The following is a 22,576-nucleotide window of genomic DNA, read 5'->3' as shown; positions in this document are numbered from 1 at the left end:
GAGCACTAAGGCACATTCAGTTTTTCAAGAAGACTGAGTTAAAGTGAACAAAATGGATGTGTAATGTAGGTTGTCATGTGTTGCTCTAAGAAAATTACCTGACTCTATAGATGCACCTCAAATAATTGGTACTGTCTGGGATAGCTCTTCCTGGTGGTCTCATTGTTTGCATATGTCACCCTTGTCTGGATGAATCTACTTTTCTTTGACATACTCATGGAATCCATTGCTTCCTGAAATAAGCAGTCCCCTAAAAGGCTAAGCAGGCTATTGAACAAAAATTAGGTTGAGGTTCCAAAGAAAATTTAGAAGTGAAAGCAAACCTGTTGACAGAAAATGACTCAGAAATCAGGCATCTTTTTCTTTTTTCTTTTACAGCCAATCTGAAAGTTCAGAAGACAGTTTGGAATGCTTGATAGATGATGAAATGGACTTTGAAATGGTAACCAGATTATATTTCTTGATTTAAATATTGTGTTGGGTAAAATATTCATTTCTGCTTTTGAAATTAAAATTTTCTATTCCAAATATTCCATAACTTTCCAGAAGAAAAATATGATTTTGATACTGCTCCTCAGTTGTATATATAGTTCATCTTTGTCATGAGACATTTTATGAAAAAAAAAATGTTAAAGTAGGCAATAATTTGGGAGACATATTACCTACAGTTTTCCTGTAAAAAAAAATAGCCACTTCCTGGCTGCTTATCATTTCATTAGGGCTTGAGATATATTGAGGAGCTGAACTGTAAGATAAATGGACCTTCAACAAAATAGCCCTTCATGGCTATAAGATTGACTCTGAGCTAACTCCCACACTAAATATGACTACAGAAACTCAAAAGGAACACAAAACACTTTATTTTTTTAAATATATTTTTATTGATTTCAGAGAGGAAGGGAGAGGGAGAGAGAAACATTGATGATGAGAGAGAATCACTGATCAGCTGCCTCTTGTGCACCCCCCTACTGGCGATCAAGCCCGCATCCCGGCCATTTGTCCTTGACTGGAATCAAACCCGGGACCTTTCAGTTCACAGGCCGACACTCTATCCACTGAGCCAAACCAGCCAGGGCCAAAAAACACTTTAAAACACCATCTATTATTATATAAAACACACCTTACCCAAGGCATTTTTTTTTTCTCGTGGCGGTAAAAAAACACACAAAATTTACCATCGTAACTATTTTTAAGTGTATGGTAGTGTTAACTATATGCACACGCTTTTGCAATAGATCCCTATAATTTTTCATATTGCAAAACTGAAACTCCATACTCATTGAACAACTCGTCTAACCCTCTCCCTCTAGCTCCTGGCTACCACTGTTGTAAGAGTTTTATTACTTTAGATAACTCATAAAAGTGGAGTCATGCAGTATTTGTCCTTTTGTGACTGGTTTCACTTAGCGTATCTTCCATGTTCATCCATGTTGTAGCATGCGACAGGCTTGCCTTCTTTTTATGGTTAACATTCCATTGTATGGATATACCACATTTTCTTTATCCATTCATTCATTGATAGCCATTTAGGTTGTTTTCGCCCCCTGGCTATAGGAAAATATGATTAATACGGGTGTATAAAAATTAAATTTACTTAAAATAATGCATACTTACACATAAAATTTTGGAAAATGTAAAATAATTAAAATTAGGGGAGAAAATGGCCTTCATGTAGCCTCCTATCTTTATATTCCTTCTGTTTCTTCTCCCTTGCCTTTCCCTAGACCCCTTTCCCTTTTTCCTGCCCTCCCTCTTCTGCTTCGTCCTTGCTTCTTTTTCCTCACCCTCTGCTTCTACTTTCCCAATGCCTTTCATCTCCCCTACCACCTCCAAAGCCCCTTCCTGAGGCCAGCTCTCCTGTGGAAAGGCTCCTCTTCCATCTCCACCCACATCTCCCTCACAGTCAGCCTGGTATTCCAGAATGCGTTTTTCTAGGTAAGTCACGTGTACCTAGGCAACATGGTGTTAAGTGAATTTTATTCTTCATTATTGATTCACTAGGAGCCAGAGCTGTATTTCAAAGAACCAGAAGAGCTACTTCAGGTCCTCACGGAGCTGGAGGAGCAGAACCTGACCTTGGTACAGTATTCCCAAGATGTAGATGAAAACCTTGAAGAAGTGAATAAAAGAGAAAAATTTTTACAGGATAAAATGTAAGTCATTGAAAACAAGTAGATTTATCCTATTACGCGAATTCTAACCAGAGACAGAGTCCAACTTATTCACGAGTGGTCCTTCCTGGTCGTCTCTCTGGATTTAAGGTGAAATGTTTATGAACGATATTTACATTGTCTTGTATGAAGAGCTATATGTACACAGAATAGACTGGCTTTAGTTTCAGTTTAGTCCCTACTTCCTTTCACATGTCAAAATATTTTCCTAACTAGCAATAATAAAAGATTCAAAAGAATGGAAGGGTCACTCACTGTCTTAGTCTTTGTTCACACCCATTTTTGCCCTATCATCTGTCTAATCAAACCATGCTCTGGAATTAGTGCTTACAAATGCATTTTCCTTGGCTGTGACTCTCCTCAGCAAAACAGCTTTACTTGGTGACTTAAATATTGTATCATTTTGTAATGTGATATCAACATATCAGGGCTGTGATAAAAGGGACTTCTGTCAGGGGAAGGAGGCTGATTTGATAACTCACAACACTCCTTCCTATTGTAAAATTTCGTATTATTACCATTTTGGTAAACAGCTCCGAGTCGCAGAGAACAGATCTTTGTATCTACCTATTCTAAAACTGTGTAGAAGCTTTTTCAGAACAGTCGTCTGGGCCAGAAGGTGGCAATCTTCTTAAACATTCAACTTCATTGAACTTTGGGACAGATTAACTTGTTCAGAAGTTATGAACCTAAAAATCATACTCTCACAGCCACCTGTTACCACTCATGTATCCTTTTAATCCATGTCTCCTCTCTCCCAGTCCTTACAGCTCTGGCGCCCCTATCTCCGACAATATGATTTTGAGGGATGGGTGGGTATGGTTGGGCAGGAAAAGGGGACCCATGTCCGAACCCATCTCCAGATCTCTATCAGAATGTCTAGGTGAGGGAGTCAGGGGTCTCTATTTTGAACCCTAGTTTGGGAACACAGGCAACAAGATCTCACCATAACTTGAGTTCCTGACATCTCGGCTTTGCTGCTCTCTACTGGAGGAGTCAGGGAAGTAGGAGAGGGGAAGAAAATGCTTCCGGACGGTGGTTCAAAACAGCCCCTGTGCATTCTTCTCATTTCAACCTGAGAAGCTGCGTGTATGTTGGCAATGTCTTCACATATAATCTCGGGTTTGGCTTGCTGGACGTAGGCTGCTAACACATGACCTGGAAGAGTGTTGATGCTCCTGAGTGAAGGTTTATTGCATCAAACCACACACTACAGACAAGCCTCTTTCTTTTGTCATAGAAATTCAAACATCGAGTTCCTTTTGGAGCAGAAGGAAGTGCTTAGAGATAACTGTGTGAGAGAAGAGGAAAAAGCAGCAGAGCTGGAGTTAAGGTCCAGGCTATTTAGTTTTGGAGAATTTAATTCAGATGCCCAGGTAAGCATTCTTTGCCTATAGCAATCTTATTTTTGGCTCATGACAAGCATTTGCATTTACCTCAGTCCTAAGCACTGGAATGGGAGAATGAACAGTAAACCGCAAGCCTCAGGTTGATGGCACAGGCAGAAAACCAGCTTGGAATAATCTTGCCAGTACGTAACAGTCCACTTACGTAGTAAGACACAAAGCATTCAAATTGGCAGTGGGGTTCTCTTAAAATGTTGCTCTAATTATGACCAAGTATGATGTTGAGATTTTTTCCCCCATAAAAACATTTCTTTTAGGCAGAGTGTATATTAGTACACTCATATTGTACATATGAAGTAGCTCACTGCCTGTGATCATTTTGGTAGAAATTTAAGGAGTAAATAATTGACAGAGGAAGGACTGAATCAACACAGTGGAATATCTGACCAACACTGAGCTTATGATAAATTTTGGCCCCCTGGGGCTTGTGTAGTTAGTCATTATGGGAGGACCTGTAACACACGCTAATGTACTCACTTATTTACATGTTAGTCTCTCCCAGCTGGATGCAAACCCCTCGAGGGCAGGGATTTCTTACCCTTCTTGGCTAAGTTTAGTGTCCCTACAGGAGGTGCTCAATAAATGTTTGTTGAATGAATGATTAGGTTAGTTTCTAGACCCACAACTCCAACTAGCATTGGTTTTCTTATAAAAATCACAAGATAAAAATTCATGCTGGTATGTGAGGTTAACATCACATTTATGGTTATGAACTTGATTTTCAAGCAGTAGGTTTGGGGGAACTGTATCAGTCGATGATTGTCCTTCCCTACCCGTTGGTAGGCAGGGTTACCAAAAGCACCCCTTCCCCCCACACACACACACTTCCTAGGGTGGTACAGCACCCTGAGTGAGGAGGGGATATGGTCGGGTCGCACACTGATAGAACAAGAAGTGTGGTGCTAGCTACCTTTTAGTTCTTCAATGCTGGTTTTTAAACCATTTTTTAAAATTGTGATAAAATATACATAACATAAAATTTACCATTTATCCATTTTAAGTATTACAATTCAATGGCATTAAATATATTCACAATATTGTGTAACCTTCACCACTATTTATAGAATTTTCCATCATCCCAAATAGAAACTCTGTATCCACTAAACAATGATAGTATTTCCCCATTCCTCTATCTTCCCAGTCTACTTTCTTCCTCTATAAATCTGCCTACTTTAGGTACCACATATAAACAAAATCACACAATAGCTGTCCTTTTATGCCTGGCTTATTTCACTTAGCATGTTTTCAAGGTTCATCCATGTTGTAGTGTGTATCAGAATTCCTTTGATGACTGAAAAATATTCTATTGTATTTATTTACCACATTATTTATCCATTCATCTGCTGATGGATACTTGGGTTGTTTCCACCCTTCAATTTTGCTTAAATAATTCTGAAGCTGATTGACATGAAAAATGTCAGATAATGTGATAGTGCCATCCAAGTTTAGGGCAGCTAGAAAAAATGTAGCATTTTCAGTACTCTTAAACTTTTAGGCAACCTTGTATAGTTTATCTGAAAATTACTTTTAAAAGACTGAGATTGCGGTCACAGGTGTAATTTTGGCATTCATGTATTACCCTCTCTGGGAAAAAGCACTCTCTCTTAGGGATGTAAAATGCTGGGGTGGAAAGGGGGAAGAGAGCAAACAAATTGTCAGGGGAAAGTATTATTTTCTTAGAATTTTCTTGCTTTCCCATTCCCATTCTTTCAGATCTCAACACTTGCAAAACATAATTTTTTATGAGTAAATAAACAGTTGCACCTAATTTTGAAATTCACAAAATTATCAGTTACTTTGGCTCTATAGTCAATTATGATCGATGAAATCAATTTTATTCTTTCAAAACTTCCACACTCCTAACTGTACTTAATCCCCTAAAAAACACTTTTCATTAATTCAATAATTACTTTGAGAGTAAAATTTTAAATTCAGGCATAGATTTAATGTAATATTCAAATGTGCACAAATCATAAGTGTACCTCTCAAAGAATTTTCTCAAAGTAAGCACAGCCCCGTACCACTCCCTAGATCAGGGAAGACACCATGATCAGCACTCCCAGAAGCCTCTTGCCATCCCTTGAAGGTGACCACTATCCTCACTTCTCCCTCACTTCCATGCTTTTGAAGGTGACCACTGAGCTTGAGATAGATGGAACCGTGTAACATGCCTGGCTTGCCTGGATTCTTTCTCTCAACATTATGTTTGAGATTCATCCATTTTGTGTAGCAGCTGTTTGCTCACTTTCATTGGACATGAAATGGAATGTAAGCCATTCCATCGTTTAATTTGCAGAATGTAGTCACCTCTGGTTTAATTTTCCTTTCAACAGGGCACTGATCCAGTTCAATTGGGAGTTGTTTACATTAAGCACACAGTAGAATGTGACATGGATAAGGCTTACAGAATCCTTGAGTTGGAAAGGAACTTTAAATGACATCTAGACATCTCCTCATTCCTATCCAATTTTGATAACAATGATTCCTTCTATCTATTGCTCTGGTCGGATCACTTCCCATTCTGTTGGAAGGCATCCAATGTTCTTATCCTGGTAGTCTTCCACCATCCTGCCCCACTGAACCTCAGGAAGCAGGCACACCTCCCCCTGCAGCCCCTCCTCCTCCGAGCTCTGGGCTGGGCCTGCCACCTTGTGGCAGCTCCAGGGATTGGACTGACATTTGGTTTCTCTGTCAAGAGTAGGCCTGCATCTTTTTTTTATTATTATTATTCAACATTTATATTTGCATCAGAACTTAATAATCCCATAAATAAATAGAGCTCTCAATTATTTTTTTTTTAAAAAATCAAGGGATAACGTATGTATTTAGACATTAGCAGCGGAAAGATGTATGCTTCAACACACTTATTGGGAAAACGTCTGAAAATATTACTACACTGAAGTAATCCGCAGGAACCTGACATAAAAGTTCTCTAAAATACCAACAGTTCAGTTCAGGAAATTCCAAAAAAGGAAAAGGGGTCAAATAGGAAATAGCCTCAAATTAATTGACAAAGTTCAGTGCTTAATCCAACTTGATTTTTCTCTCCATTGCAAAAAAAACAACAACAAAACAAAGCAACCGAGTCTCAGGGATGGGTGGGTGAGTCACTTAGGTGAAAGTTCATCTACTGGAATAAATGGAGAGGCCGCCTAGGCAGGTGACTCCGGGGCGTCGGTGGTAGCGCTGACTTTGGAGGTACAGGAAGAGCCAGTACTGCTGCTGTTTCCATCCAGGGCATCAGAAGATACACACACACACCAGGATCTGTCAGCTGCGCGACGTCAGAAGACAGCATGTTGGTGATGCCCTGGAAAAATCTCTTTGGCTGATAATGAGTCTCCATTTCACATTTTCTTTTCAATGGCCCAAGAACACTTGGTCTAGTGCCATTAATGGGACTCTGGCTTCTTCGAGTAGCAAATCGGGTCGTTGGCTGGGAATCGGACTTGGAGGCAATCCGTGGCTACTCACAAAACTTTGCAAGGATGGTGAAAAGCACTGCTTCCCGATTCCCCGGGTGGGGGCAGATGGTGCTTGGTGACACCGGAATGAAACCGATGCGCTTCGGGGAGGCGGATTTCTCCACATCGTTGTCACTCAGGCTGAAACTTTCCTCCCAGGAGTGGCTTATCTGCACGGCGTTCTGCACCTCGGTCTCTCGGTTGATCAAGTCCATGCCCTCCTCCTGTTGGATCTGCTGCAATGGGCGGCTGTGCCTGCGGACCCGGGAGGCTGGGAGCAGCAGGCCAGGGCGGTTCGGAAACATGGTGCTGTTGCGCCTGGCGCTCGGCGCCCCGGCCTGGAACACCGGCCAAGTGTCCCTGAGGCCGTGGATCAGAGGGGCGCTATTAGACCTCGGGGGGGGGGGGGGGGGGGCGCCGCCGCCGCCACTGCCGCCGCCCTCCGCCGGGCTCCCGCCCGTGCCCCGAGGCAGCTCCAGGTCTAGCTCCATCTTTTCCTGTTCCTGCCGGGGGCCAGGGAGGCGGGGCGGTGCTCAGAGAGCTGGGGCTCCAGTTCCCCGCAGTCCAGGACCGCCGCAGGCGCCGGCCGCCGAGAATCTGTCAGCGGTCTCCATGCAGGCCTGCATCTGGAGCTTCCCTTTTCTTTGCCCTCGTCCTCCTTAGAGCCAGGCCCTCAATCTCTTTTTCATGAGTATTTTCTTTAACCTCGCCCCCTGCTTCTATTTCTCACGCCGTTCTTACCTTAAGAAAACATCTTTCCTTGTCTTTTCCTCTCGTTTGACAGGAGGAACTTAAAAAAACAACAAAAAGGCCACTGCCCATCCATCTCTAAAAGGCTTAAGTGTTCAAGAAGTCTCCTTCAGAAATTTCCGTCAGTTAACCATTCTCATGTTAAAGGTGCTTTTTCTGAGAACTAGTGTTCAATGTATTTTTGAAATGACTCACATTGCAGCAATATTGTTTTTTCGCATCCAATGTATACTTCCGTCCTTTGATGGGTTACTTTACCTTTCATTTTTCTGTGTTTCTTAAGTTTTCTAAAGAAATGTGCTGTTAATATAAATGGGAAATACAATAGGTGTTATTTAGAAAGGGAGAGGAAAAAAAATAAGGTGAATGGCAAATAGGACTTTTGCTTTGTTCTTTTACTTGTTCCTTTTATATTATTTCAGACTTCCCTAAGTTTTCTTTAAAAAGCATATTTTAATATAAATAGGAAATAGAAAAAATTTTGAAAAACGGGGGCTTTATGGTAAATAGAACCATTGGAAAGGTGGTTAAAGTAGGAGGTGGGAGAAACAAGCTGTTGGAAGTCACCTCCTGGTAATAGATCTTGACCTGTAATTGTTGGTGGCTCTGTAAGGAGTCCCACGACTCCAGGAGCCACATCTGTCTTGAGTGTTATTTTTCCTCCTTGGCTTCATGGTGATTCTCATCTTCTTGAGCAGAAGCAGGCATTCGGGCAGAATGCTCTCTGGAGACACCTTAACCTTGCCCAGCAGTTTATTGAGACCCTCTTAACTGCGAATGCTGAGTCCCCAGAAGAGAATGAGGATGAGAGTTATCTTTCGGTCCCGAAACACATCCCGAAACAAGTTACCTACAAGCTCGAGCATATCAACTACGTGTTAAAACGAAGGAGTAGCCAGGTACAGGGATCAGCAAGGTTTGGCCTAAGCCTCTGTTTAGACTAGAATACTGCCATGACTTCCCAATGGAGAGAGTGAAATTTAAACTTCCCCAAAGGCTTTTGTAGGCCAGCCAGGGCATCTGTTTTCTTGTAACTGTTCTTTTCCTCTGAGAGAATGCATTCATTTATTCAGCAAACATTTAGTAAGTGCATAGTTATGTGCAAGGTGCTGTTTTAGGTATAAGTGTTAACCTAAGAAATAGCTCCTGCCCTCCAGGTGCTTACAGTCTAGACAGGGAGATAAGGCATGCATGCAAATAACTATTAGACAGGATGATTACAGTTTTAGCAATTAGACTAAGAAGTGCAAAAAAAAAAAGGAGGCTTACCTGCAGTGCTGCAAGGAAAGGCACTGCAGTGGCAAAACAGGATTTAAATGTGTATGTCACCTCTACATGAATGCCCAGGGAATCAGATACACAAAAACATTTTTTAAAAACTCACAATTACTTTTATACCTAGAATAAAATATTTTTAAAGAAAATAATCCAAGGTGTTACTGTAGCAATGATCTGTCTATAAATTGTTATAAATATCATTGCTGCATTTTCTCACTTTTCTAAGTCACACTGAAGTTTTTCTTTTAAAGGAAACACTTAGTATTATATAAAAGCCTTTTCATTATACTATAGTAAAACAGAACTTTACATTTATTGAACAAGCAAATAGTGATGTGATGTTGTTTTCTGCTTTCCTTTTCTTCTCACTCTCAGGAAAAACTGATAGACTCTCTTAGTAAAAAAATTAATCAAGTCTACAAATTCTGCATCGGAGATAGTGAGGTTGGCAGCCTCAACCCACTCCAAAAGCTGGTAAAAGTAGAGTCTCGCCTGGTGGAACTGAGTGATCTCATTGATGCCATTCCCAAAGAAAATGTGGAGGCAATTGAGAGGATAAAACAAAAAGAACGACGGCAAAAGTACGTCTTATATAAATGTAGTGGATGACTTAATGAGTAGTTGTATTTGTTTGGATTCCACATTTAGCAAGTCTCTATTATATGGCAAAGATAACCACATAGAGACACAGTGGGAGGAACCCACTGCACTGCCCTCCTCATAGAACTATTTTTTTAGTGGGAAAACACATTCACCAAATACTATCTATACTAATAAAAGGGTAATATGCTAATTAGACCAGGTTGACTGGACATCTTCCGGACGTCCGACTTCTTTCCAGACAAAGCCACGATGGCAGGGGCCGAGGCAGAGGCGGTTAGGGGTGATCAGGCGGGTAGGGGAGCAAGCAGTTAGGGGCCATCAGGCCTGCAGGGGAGATCAAGCAGTTAGGGGTGATCAGGCGGGCAGAGGAGCAGTTAGGGGTGAGATCGGGCCAGCGTAGGGGAGCAAGCATTTAGGGATGATCAGGCCAGCAGGGGAAGGCAGTTGGGGGCCATCAGGCCAGCAGGGGAGGGCAGTTGGAGGCGATCAGGACAGCAGGCAGAGGCGCTTAAGGGCCATCAGGCAGGCAGGCAGGCAGGCAGGCAGACAGGCTAGCGGTTAGGAGCCAGCGGTCCCAGATTGTGAGAGGGATGTCCGACTGCTGGTTTAGGCCTGATCCTGCAGGGTAATATGCAAATAGACTGAACAGCAGAACCGGTTGCTATCACGCACACTGATCACCAGGGGGCAGATGCTCAATGCAGGAGCTGCCCTCTGGTGGTCAGTGCACTCCCACAGGGGGAGTGCCACTCAGCCACAAGCCAGACTATGGCTGGCGAATGCAGCGGCGGTGGCAGGAGCCTCTCCTGCCTCTGTGGGCCTAAGCCATCAGTCAGACATCATCCAAGGGCTCCCGGATTGCTAAAGGGCACAGGCCGGGCTGAGGGGATCCCCCCCCCCGCTCCCCCCCCCCCCACAGTGCATGAATGTTGTGCACTGGGTCTCTAGTTATGAAATAAATATGCCATTACCAATGGAACATGAGCACTGAGGAGGAAAGGAACCAGAAGATCAGAAAGTTCACCAGATGCAACTTCCAGTTTATCTGTAAAATAGCAGTAATGACTTATAGAGTTGTTGGGAGGATTAAATTAAATGACCTATGTAAAAGCAATAAAGCATGTTTGGCACATAGTAAGATTAGCCATTAATATTAGATATTTTGTTACTGCTTACTATATTACTGGTGCATGTAGGATACTGCTTCCCACATATAAAAATGAAGTCCAGAATAGATTAAGGTGATATTGAGAAGTTTTATCAAATTTAAAGCAAATGTTTAAAAATTTTAAGATAAAGATTACTCCTTCCATTACATGACCTATAATTACACTAATAACACTTGTATCTTTTTTTTTAACATATATTTTTTATTTCAGAGAGGAATGGAGAGGGAGATAGAAACATCAATCATGGGAATCATTAATTGGGTACTTCTTGCACGCCCCCTACTGGGGATCTAGCCCACAACCCGGGCATGTGCCCTTGACTAGAATAAAAACCTGGGACCCTTCAGTCTGCAGGCCAACACTATATCCACTGAGCCAAAACAGCTAGGGCCACTTCTTTTTTTCAGCAGAAAATAGTTATCCAAGGATAATTACAACTTATTTTCAGTAGTGATACATGAATCTAATTCCAATTGTTTATTGTTCTTATCCAGAGAATTTTAGTTTGGAGGCACCTAACATAATATCTGATCTGGCATAAAAGTATTTAACACATGTTAACTCTTAAAATTAAATATGTCCATGAAATAGCTATCACTTATTGAGTGCCTATTCTGCATCGAGCATTGGAGTAGAAAGATTGTGCATCAGTGGTCGGCAAACTGCAGCTCGTCAAACCGCGGCTCGCGAGCCACCTGCGGCTCTTTGGCCCCTTGAGTGTGGCTCTTCCACAAAATACCGACTTCTGCGCATGAACCACGAAGTTTCAATCACACTGTACGTGCGCACCCGCACATGGTATTCTGTGGAAGAGCCACACTCAAGGGGCCAAAGAGCCACACTCAAGGGGCCAAAGAGCCACATGTGGCTCGCGAGCCACGGTTTGCTGACCACGGGTCTAGGTCATCTAATTTTATCCTCACAACCCGAAAGAAAACAAGACAAATTGCATTTGTTGGTCTTAATTTGAGAATACCATTCAAAAAGATTAACTGGAAAATGCACTTTTGTGGTAATTCACTGAACTACACATTTGTGGCTGGTGTACTTTTTTGTATATTTTAAGAAGACTTAAGGGAGGGTTGAGTAACTGGAAGTTAATTCGAGTGGCCATTGTACAGATGAACTGTGACGTGCTGAGTTTGAGTGATGAGAAGGCTTTACTGAGGTGCTTATTTAGACCAAGAGGGGATAGATTTTTACTTCTTCCAAAATGGTGGCATGCAATTTCTTCCCATTTCAACACAAATCGGATGTGTTATTGAGATTTCACTTGAATATTCAAAAGCCATAGTTATGGGTGAAGATGAATTACTACTTTCATTTAAACTTAATGGAAATAATATTTAGATTGGTCATTTACTTTCTGTGACTTATAGTTAGAACATTTTCCCCTCTTGACAGGTTTCGTGAAGAGAAAATGAGAGAAAAACAAAAACACCAAGAAGAAAGGCTAAAAGCTGCTCTGGAAAGAGCAGTAGCACAACCAAAGAAAAAGGTTCGTGTTTTGCTATTAATAGGTCCAGCTACATCAAAGTGTGAGTGCTTCTGTGGTATAAAAACAAAATATCTAATTCACCGAATTTATCCAGATAAAAGTTCAGGAGTCTTTCTTGGTCAGCTTCAATTGGTCTCTCTCTGGTTCCTTGTTACTTTTAGAATAATTCAAATTACTGGGTAACAGTTCTCCATTAGGCCTACTTTTCAGTAAAAGAAACTTGTCCCTTCCTCTTTTTCTTTCCTTCCAGGTTCACGAAACCAGATAACTTCAAAAACTAATTTTTTTGAATAGGTAGTACAGGCATATGGTTCAAAGTTCAAAAGATACAAGAGTAGTCAGTGAAAGTTGTCATCCTTAGTTCCCCCTGCCCTAGAAATAATCATTGCTAACAGTTTCATCTGCATCCTTCTGGAAATATCCTATGCATTTGTGTCAATTATTCTCAATGGTAGCTGATAATCTTGCTTCTTTCACTTAACAATGGAAATAGTGAAGGTAGAGAATTACATATAACCGGGTTTTCTAACCCTCACATTGTAAAAATAATGACATTAATAGTTGGAGTTAAAATTATATCCCCAGTGTCACTCCAGATGTAAAAGACGAATCAGGACTGGCAGTCAAGGTTCTGCATATTGCAAGATCACCTGTAATAAGAAGTTTGGGATTGGGCAGTCAGAGAGCTTCCAGTCAGTCTCCACACCGAGTGTGGAGGGCCTTTTGTTTCCATATGCTACTCTCCCTCCTCTAGCTCTGGGTCTGAAATATATTCTAGGAACCCAATTTCATGGCTATCTACAAAGATAATGTGGAAATTGGTTGTTAACACAGTGATAGCTAACCCATAGTGAATGCTTATTGTGCACCTCACAACCAGCCTTTTGAGGTAAGGACTTGAAAAAAGTTCCCAAGTATGGTAATTGTAAAGATGTGTATCAAAAGGTAATGATTACCTTATTTTATTTATAGTAACATTTCTTCTTAAGGAGTCTGTATCTCTCTAGTTCAGGTGTTCTATGAACACCTGACTTGTCCTCTTCCTCCCAAGAGAGGATTAACCATTCATCATTCTCCCACATGTATACACTCCACTAAACCCACAAAATTGATTTAAAAATATATCCTTCCTTCTAGACCAGCCGTGGGCAAACTACGGCCCGCGGGCCGAATCCGGCCCGTTTGAAATGAATAAAACTAAAAAAAAAAAAAAAGACCGTACCCTTTTATGTAATGATGTTTACTTTGAATTTATATTAGTTCACACAAACACTCCATCCATGCTTTTGTTCCGGCCCTCCGGTCCAGTTTAAGAACCCATTGTGGCCCTCGAGTCAAAAAGTTTGCCCACCCCTGATCTAGACCATGAATGAGTTTTATGACCTCTGTATCTCTATTGCCTAGCACACAGGGGATACTCAACAAATGCTTGTAAACAGACTAAAAATTAGAATGAAAACTAAACCTGGGAAGAAAATAGAAAATAAAAATGGTGATTTGATAAACTGACAATGTATGAAAACCTGTGATAGTTCTTACCCAGTTGGGATACTTCATCACGGGAAATTTTCTCAGATAAAAAATTCTGACTTTAGGAAAGGAATTCAGAGGTTCCGTTCCCCTAAGGGCATTTTTGTTGCTATAATTATGGGGAGGAACTCTACTGTCATTTAGTTCACTGGGGCCAGGAATGTCAAACATTCTGCAATGCAAAGGACAGTCTCACATAGGGATAGTGTTCCTTTTGAGACACAATAGAGATGCCTCATCAAATCTCAAGTCCAATAGAATATCATAGTTTTGTCATCTATTTGATACAAATTCAGCTGTCAAAGCAAAACCAAAAAGTTTACAGAGGAAAGACTAAAGATGATATAATTGAGTATATGCCCCAGAGAAAATGAGTAGGTATGAAACTAAGGATATCCCTAAGCCTATCCTGGTGGGAACACCTCCAAGAGCCTCCATTTCACGAATGTTTAAAAATCAATCCCTATGTAATTGACTATTTACTATTTTAAGCCGTATTATTCCTTGGAAAAATCAAGTTAATATTAGTATTTTACTTATACTTCAATGGAAAAAGATTATTCTAAAGAATATTATTTCTTTTGTTTCAGCTGGGAAGAAAACTTGTCTGTCGTTCAAAACCATTATCTGATAGCAAACATCGACTACTTTTAGTCAAGGATACAAGAGTAAAATCAATAGAGGAAGAGTATTTTTTCACTTGAATAGAAGCAGTAAGGCCAAAATGTTTTAGGCATATTTTAAAGATTCTGGTTTACAGTAATGGCAATATTCTGCCCCATATGCTTGCCTAATCAATGTGATTTAGACATGCCCTTGTTCCAAAGGTTATAGGATTGGAAATGGGGAGTTATTTCCTTTTGTTGAAGGCTTTTTATTATCCATTGCCTATGTATTATTCTAAACATTATACACCTATACTTCGATTTGTCCAAGTTGGGGATACACATCCAAAGTTATTTTATTGATGTAATTATACGGTTAATGACCATTAAACCGCAATAGTGGTATCCTCTGACATAAGACTTTGAGGTTATGTCTCAGAACATAATTGTGAGACTGGATTTTAATTCATATTAAGGAGTACTGTTCAGAAACTTAATCCTCTTAAACGAACAAACCCAACTGTCTTCAACCTAAATGTCAGTTCACAATTTCTGTTGTGCTGTATTATCCACAATCGTTTTCATTTTTGTTGATGTTTCATTTTAGCTATATGTGTATACTATTTAAGCGTACACTGTAATTTGTCTATTACTAAGTAAAAATATATATATATATATATTGATACAAAGAAAATAGTTCACTGTATACATGTAAAAAAATGGCTCAAAAAACTTTAAAAGAAGCAGTTGCTTTTAAAAGGTCTCAGTTAATATATAAGTACAAGAAAAGGGCTGTAATTCATCTTCATAAACATTTATAAAGCATATAAATAACTCTCCTTTGTAGAAAAAAGTAAGAACACTGGGCTTACGAAAGAAAACCAACTTCAATGAAATTGGATAGCTTTTAAAGCCTTCCTTCTGTAAATAATTTTTCAGTTGTTTCAATATTGAGTTTTGCATGTAATAGTTCACAAGTCACGTTGAAAAAACAAATTTTTATTGTCTAGAAATATATATAAAAAGAAATTTCCCACAAAAGATGCTATTCTCTCATTTCTCCATCTTCTTCCTCTTCTTCAACACCCCTGATATAAAGGACATTATTACACCTGTAAACAGAGAAACAGTTCATTTTGTTGTTCCAACTGGAAACAATGTAATATCTGATTTATAATTAGATTTTTTTCATTACAAAAATACTAACTGCTAAATTTATAATATAGCATTTTTTCCTTTCTCTTTTTAAAGTTTTACCACTGATTTTTTACAAAGCACATGGCACTTATTTTCTCACCATGTGGTTGTTATAAAATGGTATCTTTATGATCTTCCAAAGGGAATGACTAGAATTTGAAGGTATAAAGCTAGTTCTAGAAAATGAGTTTAACTAAAAATCCTAGCAGCAGCCAGACCCAACTACAATTAAAAACCAAGCTCTTTTAATTAAAACCACTAAAAAAGGTTACAGCTAAAACCAGAAAGTTTAATATCAATACTAGAAACATCTTAAGGATGAATAGCTCCAAAATACTTAAATCTTTGACAAGTTTAACAATTTCAGACTCTTGAAGTCTAGTTGTAGAATAATTTGGTAAATTAATAGCGTTTTTAAAAAGTAATTCTGAAACTGAGGCACTAAATTAGTTTTTTTAAACAGATTATTTCTAATGTTCACCAGTAATTCCTTACATATACTACTACTGCTTTGTTACCTTATTAAAACTTCACCCAGGTGTCCAGACAAGGCTCCATCTATGTATTCTTCTGTGTTTGCAAGCTTTAAATAAAAAGAAAATATAGTAATGATACAGAAGGAAAATAGCTAAGGCACACCTAATACCGGTGAGAGAACTTGTTAACTGAGACCTTTTTATATCAACTCATATTTATCTATAATTAATATTAGTTTTCTATTACTATTGTAGTACATATGGTTTCATATAAATATTAGGTAAAAGTTAACATTGATGTATGTAGAATATATAGTAAAAATTATTTCAACATAGTTTTTTTAAAATCTCTCAGTTGTGTAATATTTCTTTCTAGTAGACATTAGAATAACATGTCAAGGAAGGAAATCTCCCAAATTATGAATAAGTTGACTAAAGTTTTCCAAAGCAGAAATTAACTTCTCTTGGAATACTAACTTTATACTATAGTATCATATTGAGGAACCTAATGGATGTACAAAAGTTATGGCTAAAATACTTTCATATTAGTCATCAACCAAACCAAAGTCTTGAAGAATTTTTTTTAATTACGTGCTAAAAAACAGGAAAACATGTTCTTAAAAAGGAGGTTAGACAATAGAGTAACCTTACAAGCTTCCAGTTATAAAGTAATCACTAGGATATAATCTATAGCACAGGGAATATAATCAATATCACAATAACTCTGTATAGTGACAGATGCTTACTAGATTCATCATGACCACTCTAAGGCATATGTGTGTGTGTGTGTGTATGTATATATATCTATACATAAATATATACACACACACACATATGTGTGTCCTAAAAAATGTACACACACTTTGAATGATTATAAAGTCAGTGTTTATTAACATACAGTTCATTTTCAAAATGAAAAAATCTCCAGACATGAATAATTTGTTTTGTCATCTCCTGCTTTCAAACTGATAACCGTTCTGGTCCAGTTACTGCTGATAATGCAAAGGAATGGAATAGCAAGCACTAAGAATCATTTTGTTGGGTATCTGTGCACCCTTAATTCGCCAACTGTTGCCAGTTTTGTACCATAAACTCTCTTTTATGTATCCCCATAAAAAAGTCTAGCGGATAAATTTTCTTTGTTCAAAGCTTAATTTGGCTTCACTCATTATTTCAAATCAGTTAAACCTGAAAAGGAGTGAAAATTAAGTGAGTTATCAGCTGTTAAAGTGTGTATACATTTTTGGGAGACACACTTTGAAGAATTATAAAGGCAGTGTTTGTACTTCAACTACATTTTCAAACTTCCAGTAGCATTTTAGGATGAATTTCCTTTGTTCAAAGCTTAGTCTGGCTGAAAAGAAACATCAATTGAGCTATCAGCTGTTAAGGTGTGTATTACATGTTTTTTGGGACACCCTAGGTAGCTAGATAGATATAAAATCACTATTTTATAAGCCTAAAGCTAAGTATTATAACAACTATACTTTATTTTGATCCAAAACACTTTAGGAACTGGGATTTGATACTCATTCATAAGTATTTAAATGCAACATTTTCTTTACTATTCTGGCTTGTGGGTTACATACCTACTATGTGATAAAATATTTTATACAGGGATTTGTGGAGACTTGAGGTCTGATATTGCCTTCATGTTTCAACTGTTAAATGTTCAACATTTAAAAGTTTTGAAAAAGTAACCTTTATAGTTAGGGAACTATACTACTCTAATTTTAGATCAAAATGTTTAGCTTTCTTCTACATACAGGTAATAAACTTTACTTTTAATTTTTAAAAATCACAATCCATATAATGGGCACTCAATAAATATGTGCTAAGAGCACAAACTCAAAGGCATCATCAATGTAGTTACGTTACTTCAAAACTGGCAAGTTCACTAGGAAGTTATATTACTTTTAAAAAAAATTATTCTTTATTGTTGAATAAAGTTACATTACTTTTAAAACCAAATATTTGGTGGGTATTCTTTACTCCCTTCTTTTATTGAGATACTAGAGGCCCGGTGCATGAATTTGTGCACTGGTGGGGTCCCTCGGCCTGGCCTGCAACGATCGGTCTTAAACCAGCTCTCTTGACATCCCCTGAGGGGTCCCAGATTGCAAGAGGGCAAAGGCCAAACTGATTACTGCTTAGGGAATTTTCCAGACCAAACCATACTCTATATAAATCTTGGGGACATGAGCATCATCTGTTCAGGTAGAAAATAGTATGGCTGTTCCTCAAGAAATTATACAAAGAATTACTGTATGATCCAGCAATTACATTTCTGATATATAACTAAAAACAGACTCAAGCAGATATTTGTATAGCCATGTTCACTGCATCAGTCACACTAGTCAAAATGGGGAAATAATCCAAATGTCCAACAGAATAGATTAAAATGCAGAGTATACATATAATGAAATATTACTTCCATAAAAATAAATTCTGATACATGCTACACCATGAATGAGCTTTGAAAATATTATGCTATAAGCCAAAAGGACAAATTTGTAGGATTCCATTTATATGAGGTACCTTTAATAGAGAGACAGAAAGAATAGTATTTACCAAGGGACTGGAGACAGCGGAAATGGGGAATTACTGTATTTTTTAATGGGTATGGATTTCACTGTGGGATTGAGTCATACACTTGAAAATGGTGAAAGTGGCACATTTTGTTATCACAATTTTTTAAAAGTTCACAGAAATATTCACAGAAGCTAATGTAACAAACATGCAGTCAGCTGATCAATTCACTTGGCTGTTATGTCTTTTCCCTCAAGAAATCCTTTTATGGAATTTCTCTGATGTTGTACTTTCAGCATTCATTAAAAACTTAAGAATTTGCCCTAACTGGTTTAGCTCAGTGGATAGAGCATCAGCCTGTGGACTGAAGGGTCCCAGGTTCGATTCCGGTCAAGGGCACATAGCAAGGTTGTGGGCTCGATCCCCAGTAGGGGGCATGCAGGAGGCAGCCAAGCAATGATTCTCTCTCATCATTCATGTTTCCATCTCTCTCTCCCTCTCCCTTCCTCTCTGAAATAAAAAAAAAAATTTTTTTTTTAAGTAAGAATTTTACTTGAAAAAATCTTTTCAGAGTTAAGTGCTGAGAAAGGTTTTTGTTTTTCTACAAATTTGTGTTTTCCCCTTCTGGCAATAGGAATCAAATGTCCAAGCTCTTCTTACTTTTAACAACTAGGGTCAAATCTGGGGCTGTATTTTGGTTTAACATGTCTCATACGCAGTTCATCACATCCTCCCTGATCTTGGCTTTTTCCCCTGAATTTTTGCTTTATCAATTTAACTGCATTCTCATACGTCACACTAAACCTTAGAGGAATAAGGTGAAGAAAAAGAAATGCAATTTAGTGATTTTAATAATTCTTTAGCTTACCTGCATGTTCATATAGCCATCTACAGATACCAGGTAGCCTTTGTACTCCATTCCCCACTTAAGTTTCACCATTACTGGCTTTCCTGTTAATCCGTTAAGGAAAGGTTTGGGATTGAGGGGCAAACTCTGCACAAAGAACAAAAAAAGAACTCAATTATTTTCCAGAGCTCAGTGCCCGCCACCTACTCTGTTACCAAATCACTAATTTTTATGGCATCACTTTTATTTGTTAAAGAGCATCAAAAATATTTAAATACCCAGTTAGCCAATTTCCTCTTCAACCATCAAAATGTATACAAGTATTCACTATTTCCTTAGGAAACACTTAATAGCTATTAAACATCACTCACTGTTCCAGGTTACAAAGAAACAAAGGCAAAGGCAGTTAAAAAAAAAATGCAGGTGACAGTCCCTGTCCTCAAGCTCACAGTAGGAGGGAGAAGGGCAAAACACATACAAATAGACTATTGCAAGGTTGTACGAGGAGATATGCTACGTACAAGGGACCAACCCAATCCAGTGTTAAGAGAAAAGGAAAGGTTGCCTGAAATAAGCAATGCTCCCATTTCAAAGGATGCGATAGATTCCCAAGGGGAAAAAAACAGCTGTTCTAGGCAGAGGAGACTACCTATGGAACAAGCAGGGAAGAATGAAGCAACCAACAATTCAGTGCTGTCAGACTAACTCCCAATATGCGACTACAGAGGGAAGCAGGGGCACTAGACAGTCTTTTGCTCGAATCCTAGCAACGAGGACTGGGTCTTGCTTGACGTCAGTGTCTCTTACATGTGAGCTATCACTTAATGTTTGTTTATTCAGCAAAGCAGTAGTATCCCTAATAATCACACACTGTTTTCCTCCATCTGCTTACCCATCAGCCCAAAGAACCAAGAAGCTTAGCTACTAAACCTTTTTTCTTTAAAAGAAAAAAAAAGCACATTCAGAGTTACCTAGGGACAAGGGGACTGCTGCAATCACCTCCCAATGAGTCTCCAGTTTCCACTCTTGTCTTTCTCCAACTTATTATCCACACAGCAACTGTTATTTTTTTTATCACATCATGTTTCTGCTTAAAAGGCTTCAATGGCTCCCAACTGCAGTTGGAATAGAATCCAGACCTCCCCATGTGGCCTGAGAGTCAAGCCTGACTCTAACCGTTAGAGTTAAGAGTCATAACCACCATTCATGCAAGAAACTGGCGTTCTGTTCATGCCTCCAAGGGGACGAGCCTTACTTCCGGCCTCAGGGCCAATCAATGCTCCCGTTTCCTGGGCTCGGCACGCGCTCCCTCCAGCTCGTTAAGGGGCTGCGTTTCCCGTCATTTAGGTTCCAGGCTAAACCCCTCCCCTTCCGGGGATGCTCTCCCTGACCGTTCTGCCAAGGTACCCGCGCGCCCCCTTCCAGCAGCCGGCTTGCCTCCTTCTTAGCACGGATTATTTGTAATTCTATATATTTCTGTTGTTTGATTAACGTCTGTCTCCCACGCCCGATAGACTTAACCCAGACCAAGGTCGGCATCAGTGCTTTTCACCTCATCGTCCTACCGCCGAGCACAGCAGGTGGCAGGCACTCGGTAAATATTCGTTAAATGAACAAAGGAATGCTCCGAAGCCTGTGTTCAGAGCGCTGCGAGTCCCAGCAGCATGGAATGGAAGCGGGCTTTCATTTCCAAGTGGGACGGGAGACACCTCCTCGTCCTCACCCCGACCCTGCGGCCCCAGCCAGCGAGGATATCTCGGGCTCGGATTCAAAACGAAGCCGAGGGGAAGGGGGCGGGGGCACTCCTGGGCAGCGGGAGGCAGCGGGAGGGGCGCGCGCCTCAGACCCCGGAGCCGCCAAGAAAGGGCTGCCGCCCGCCCGCGCAGCGCCTCACGCGGATGAATGGGAAAGGCGCGAATCAACCACCAGGCCCAGCGACGCGGAGCCCCCGCGCGCGCGCGCTCTCTCTCCCCGTCTCTCTGGAGACGCCATCCCTTCTCTTTCCTCCTTACCATCGCGACGACGAGCAAATGCGGAAGGCTACTCGCCGCCGACCCAGCTCTTGTCCGTCCCTGGTGCCTGGAGCGCCTATCCCAGCTCGGACCGCGAGAAATGGCCGCCCAAAAGCAGCGTGACCTTTTACCTCCGACTACTGCTCTTCCGCTCCTATGATTGGACGCAAAGAGGTATGTGCTGATTGGAGGAGATGGTGAGCAGTGTATCCTAGCAACCAGCGATGCTGCACGCTTTGGAGCCTTCCGCGCCTCGACTCGCAGGGAGCCCCCTGTGAGACTGCGACGGTAGTGAGGCCGGCGGGGTTTCTGAAGAACGAGTTCGGGGCTCTCCAGTTCCTTCTTCATTTTCCCTCAGATTCTGTGATCTGGGGGCTCCTCTGCCATCGTCCCCTTCTACCTGACTGTTCGCCATTCTGTAATGCTCACTTCGACCCACTTAAAAAAATGTGGGAGAAGCAAGACTAAGGGAGGTGAAACGCACCAAACAAAGTCAAGTACAGAATATATTTCAGATGAGGTCCTACGGAGACTAGAATATGGTGCGGTGAGCTCCCTGTCCCTCTGTGTCTTTTGCATCGCCAGCAGAGACCTGGTGCGGGCCCTTTTTCGTGAACAGGATTTATAAACTAAGGACGTGGGGGATCTTTACACTCGCCCTGACTATCCTTGAGAGCGCAATGGTGTTATTGGTCAGAATCCCACTTGTTCTTCCCCAGTTCAGACTTTCAGCTCGCTCAGATCTGGAATGCCTAATGCAGTTCTTGGAGAAAACACACTTTTAGTAGTACTGTTTTTTGGTTTTGTTCTTGCAGCGCTAAGATGAATTTGGGCTTTAAGTTTAGATGTTGTGTATTGAGGCCTTGTGGAGAAGTGGGGAAGCCTGGAGGCAGCCTGAACTCAGAACCTCTGTCCATCGCGTGAGGATAGCATCGGGCAGTTTCTTAACTTCCTAAGGCTTTGTTTCCTCAGCTGTACGTGGCCTGATAAACTAGCCACAGCTTTCTGGGGATTAAATAATTAATGAGGAGAGGTTAGGGC

General features: G+C 40.3%; 2 protein-coding genes and 1 pseudogene across 2 annotated transcripts in view; 1 reads left to right on the top strand and 2 right to left on the bottom strand.

Annotated features, from left to right (window-relative positions):
• CCDC38 (coiled-coil domain containing 38) overlaps positions 1–14,803 on the top strand; it is a 38,481-nt gene extending 23,678 nt beyond the window's left edge. The window contains exons 10-16 of the mRNA XM_036300036.1: positions 379–442; positions 2,002–2,153; positions 3,412–3,547; positions 8,490–8,690; positions 9,445–9,650; positions 12,246–12,339; positions 14,460–14,803. Coding sequence (XP_036155929.1) covers positions 379–442; positions 2,002–2,153; positions 3,412–3,547; positions 8,490–8,690; positions 9,445–9,650; positions 12,246–12,339; positions 14,460–14,573 — 967 coding nt within the window. The 3' untranslated portion in view covers positions 14,574–14,803. The remainder of the gene's footprint in view (positions 1–378; positions 443–2,001; positions 2,154–3,411; positions 3,548–8,489; positions 8,691–9,444; positions 9,651–12,245; positions 12,340–14,459) is intronic.
• LOC118651156 lies at positions 2,122–9,503 on the bottom strand (annotated as a pseudogene).
• Positions 14,804–15,457: 654 nt separating the features above from the next.
• On the bottom strand, positions 15,458–21,683 carry SNRPF (small nuclear ribonucleoprotein polypeptide F). The gene is made up of 4 exons (XM_036300038.1): positions 21,536–21,683; positions 19,545–19,670; positions 16,190–16,254; positions 15,458–15,586 (listed from the first exon to the last, which is right to left on the bottom strand). Exons 1-4 carry the CDS (start codon positions 21,536–21,538, stop codon positions 15,520–15,522), a joined length of 261 nt encoding a protein of 86 aa, XP_036155931.1. The 5' UTR covers positions 21,539–21,683; the 3' UTR covers positions 15,458–15,519.
• Positions 21,684–22,576: the final 893 nt, after the last annotated feature.

Source organism: Myotis myotis, unplaced genomic scaffold (genome assembly GCF_014108235.1).
Source record: "Myotis myotis isolate mMyoMyo1 unplaced genomic scaffold, mMyoMyo1.p scaffold_m19_p_3, whole genome shotgun sequence".
Classification (NCBI taxonomy): domain Eukaryota; kingdom Metazoa; phylum Chordata; class Mammalia; order Chiroptera; family Vespertilionidae; genus Myotis; species Myotis myotis.
This window is presented reverse-complemented; position numbering and strand designations above follow the sequence as displayed.

What these genes read in the sequence shown, in the direction of transcription:
- SNRPF (XM_036300038.1), bottom strand. An exon ending in ATGGCTATATGAACATGCAG is followed by an intron (nt 16,255 to 19,544) that starts GTAAGCTAAAGA and finishes TTTTATTTAAAG; the next exon opens with CTTGCAAACACAGAAGAATA. An exon ending in CTGGGTGAAGTTTTAATAAG is followed by an intron (nt 15,587 to 16,189) that starts GTAACAAAGCAG and finishes CTCTGTTTACAG; the next exon opens with GTGTAATAATGTCCTTTATA.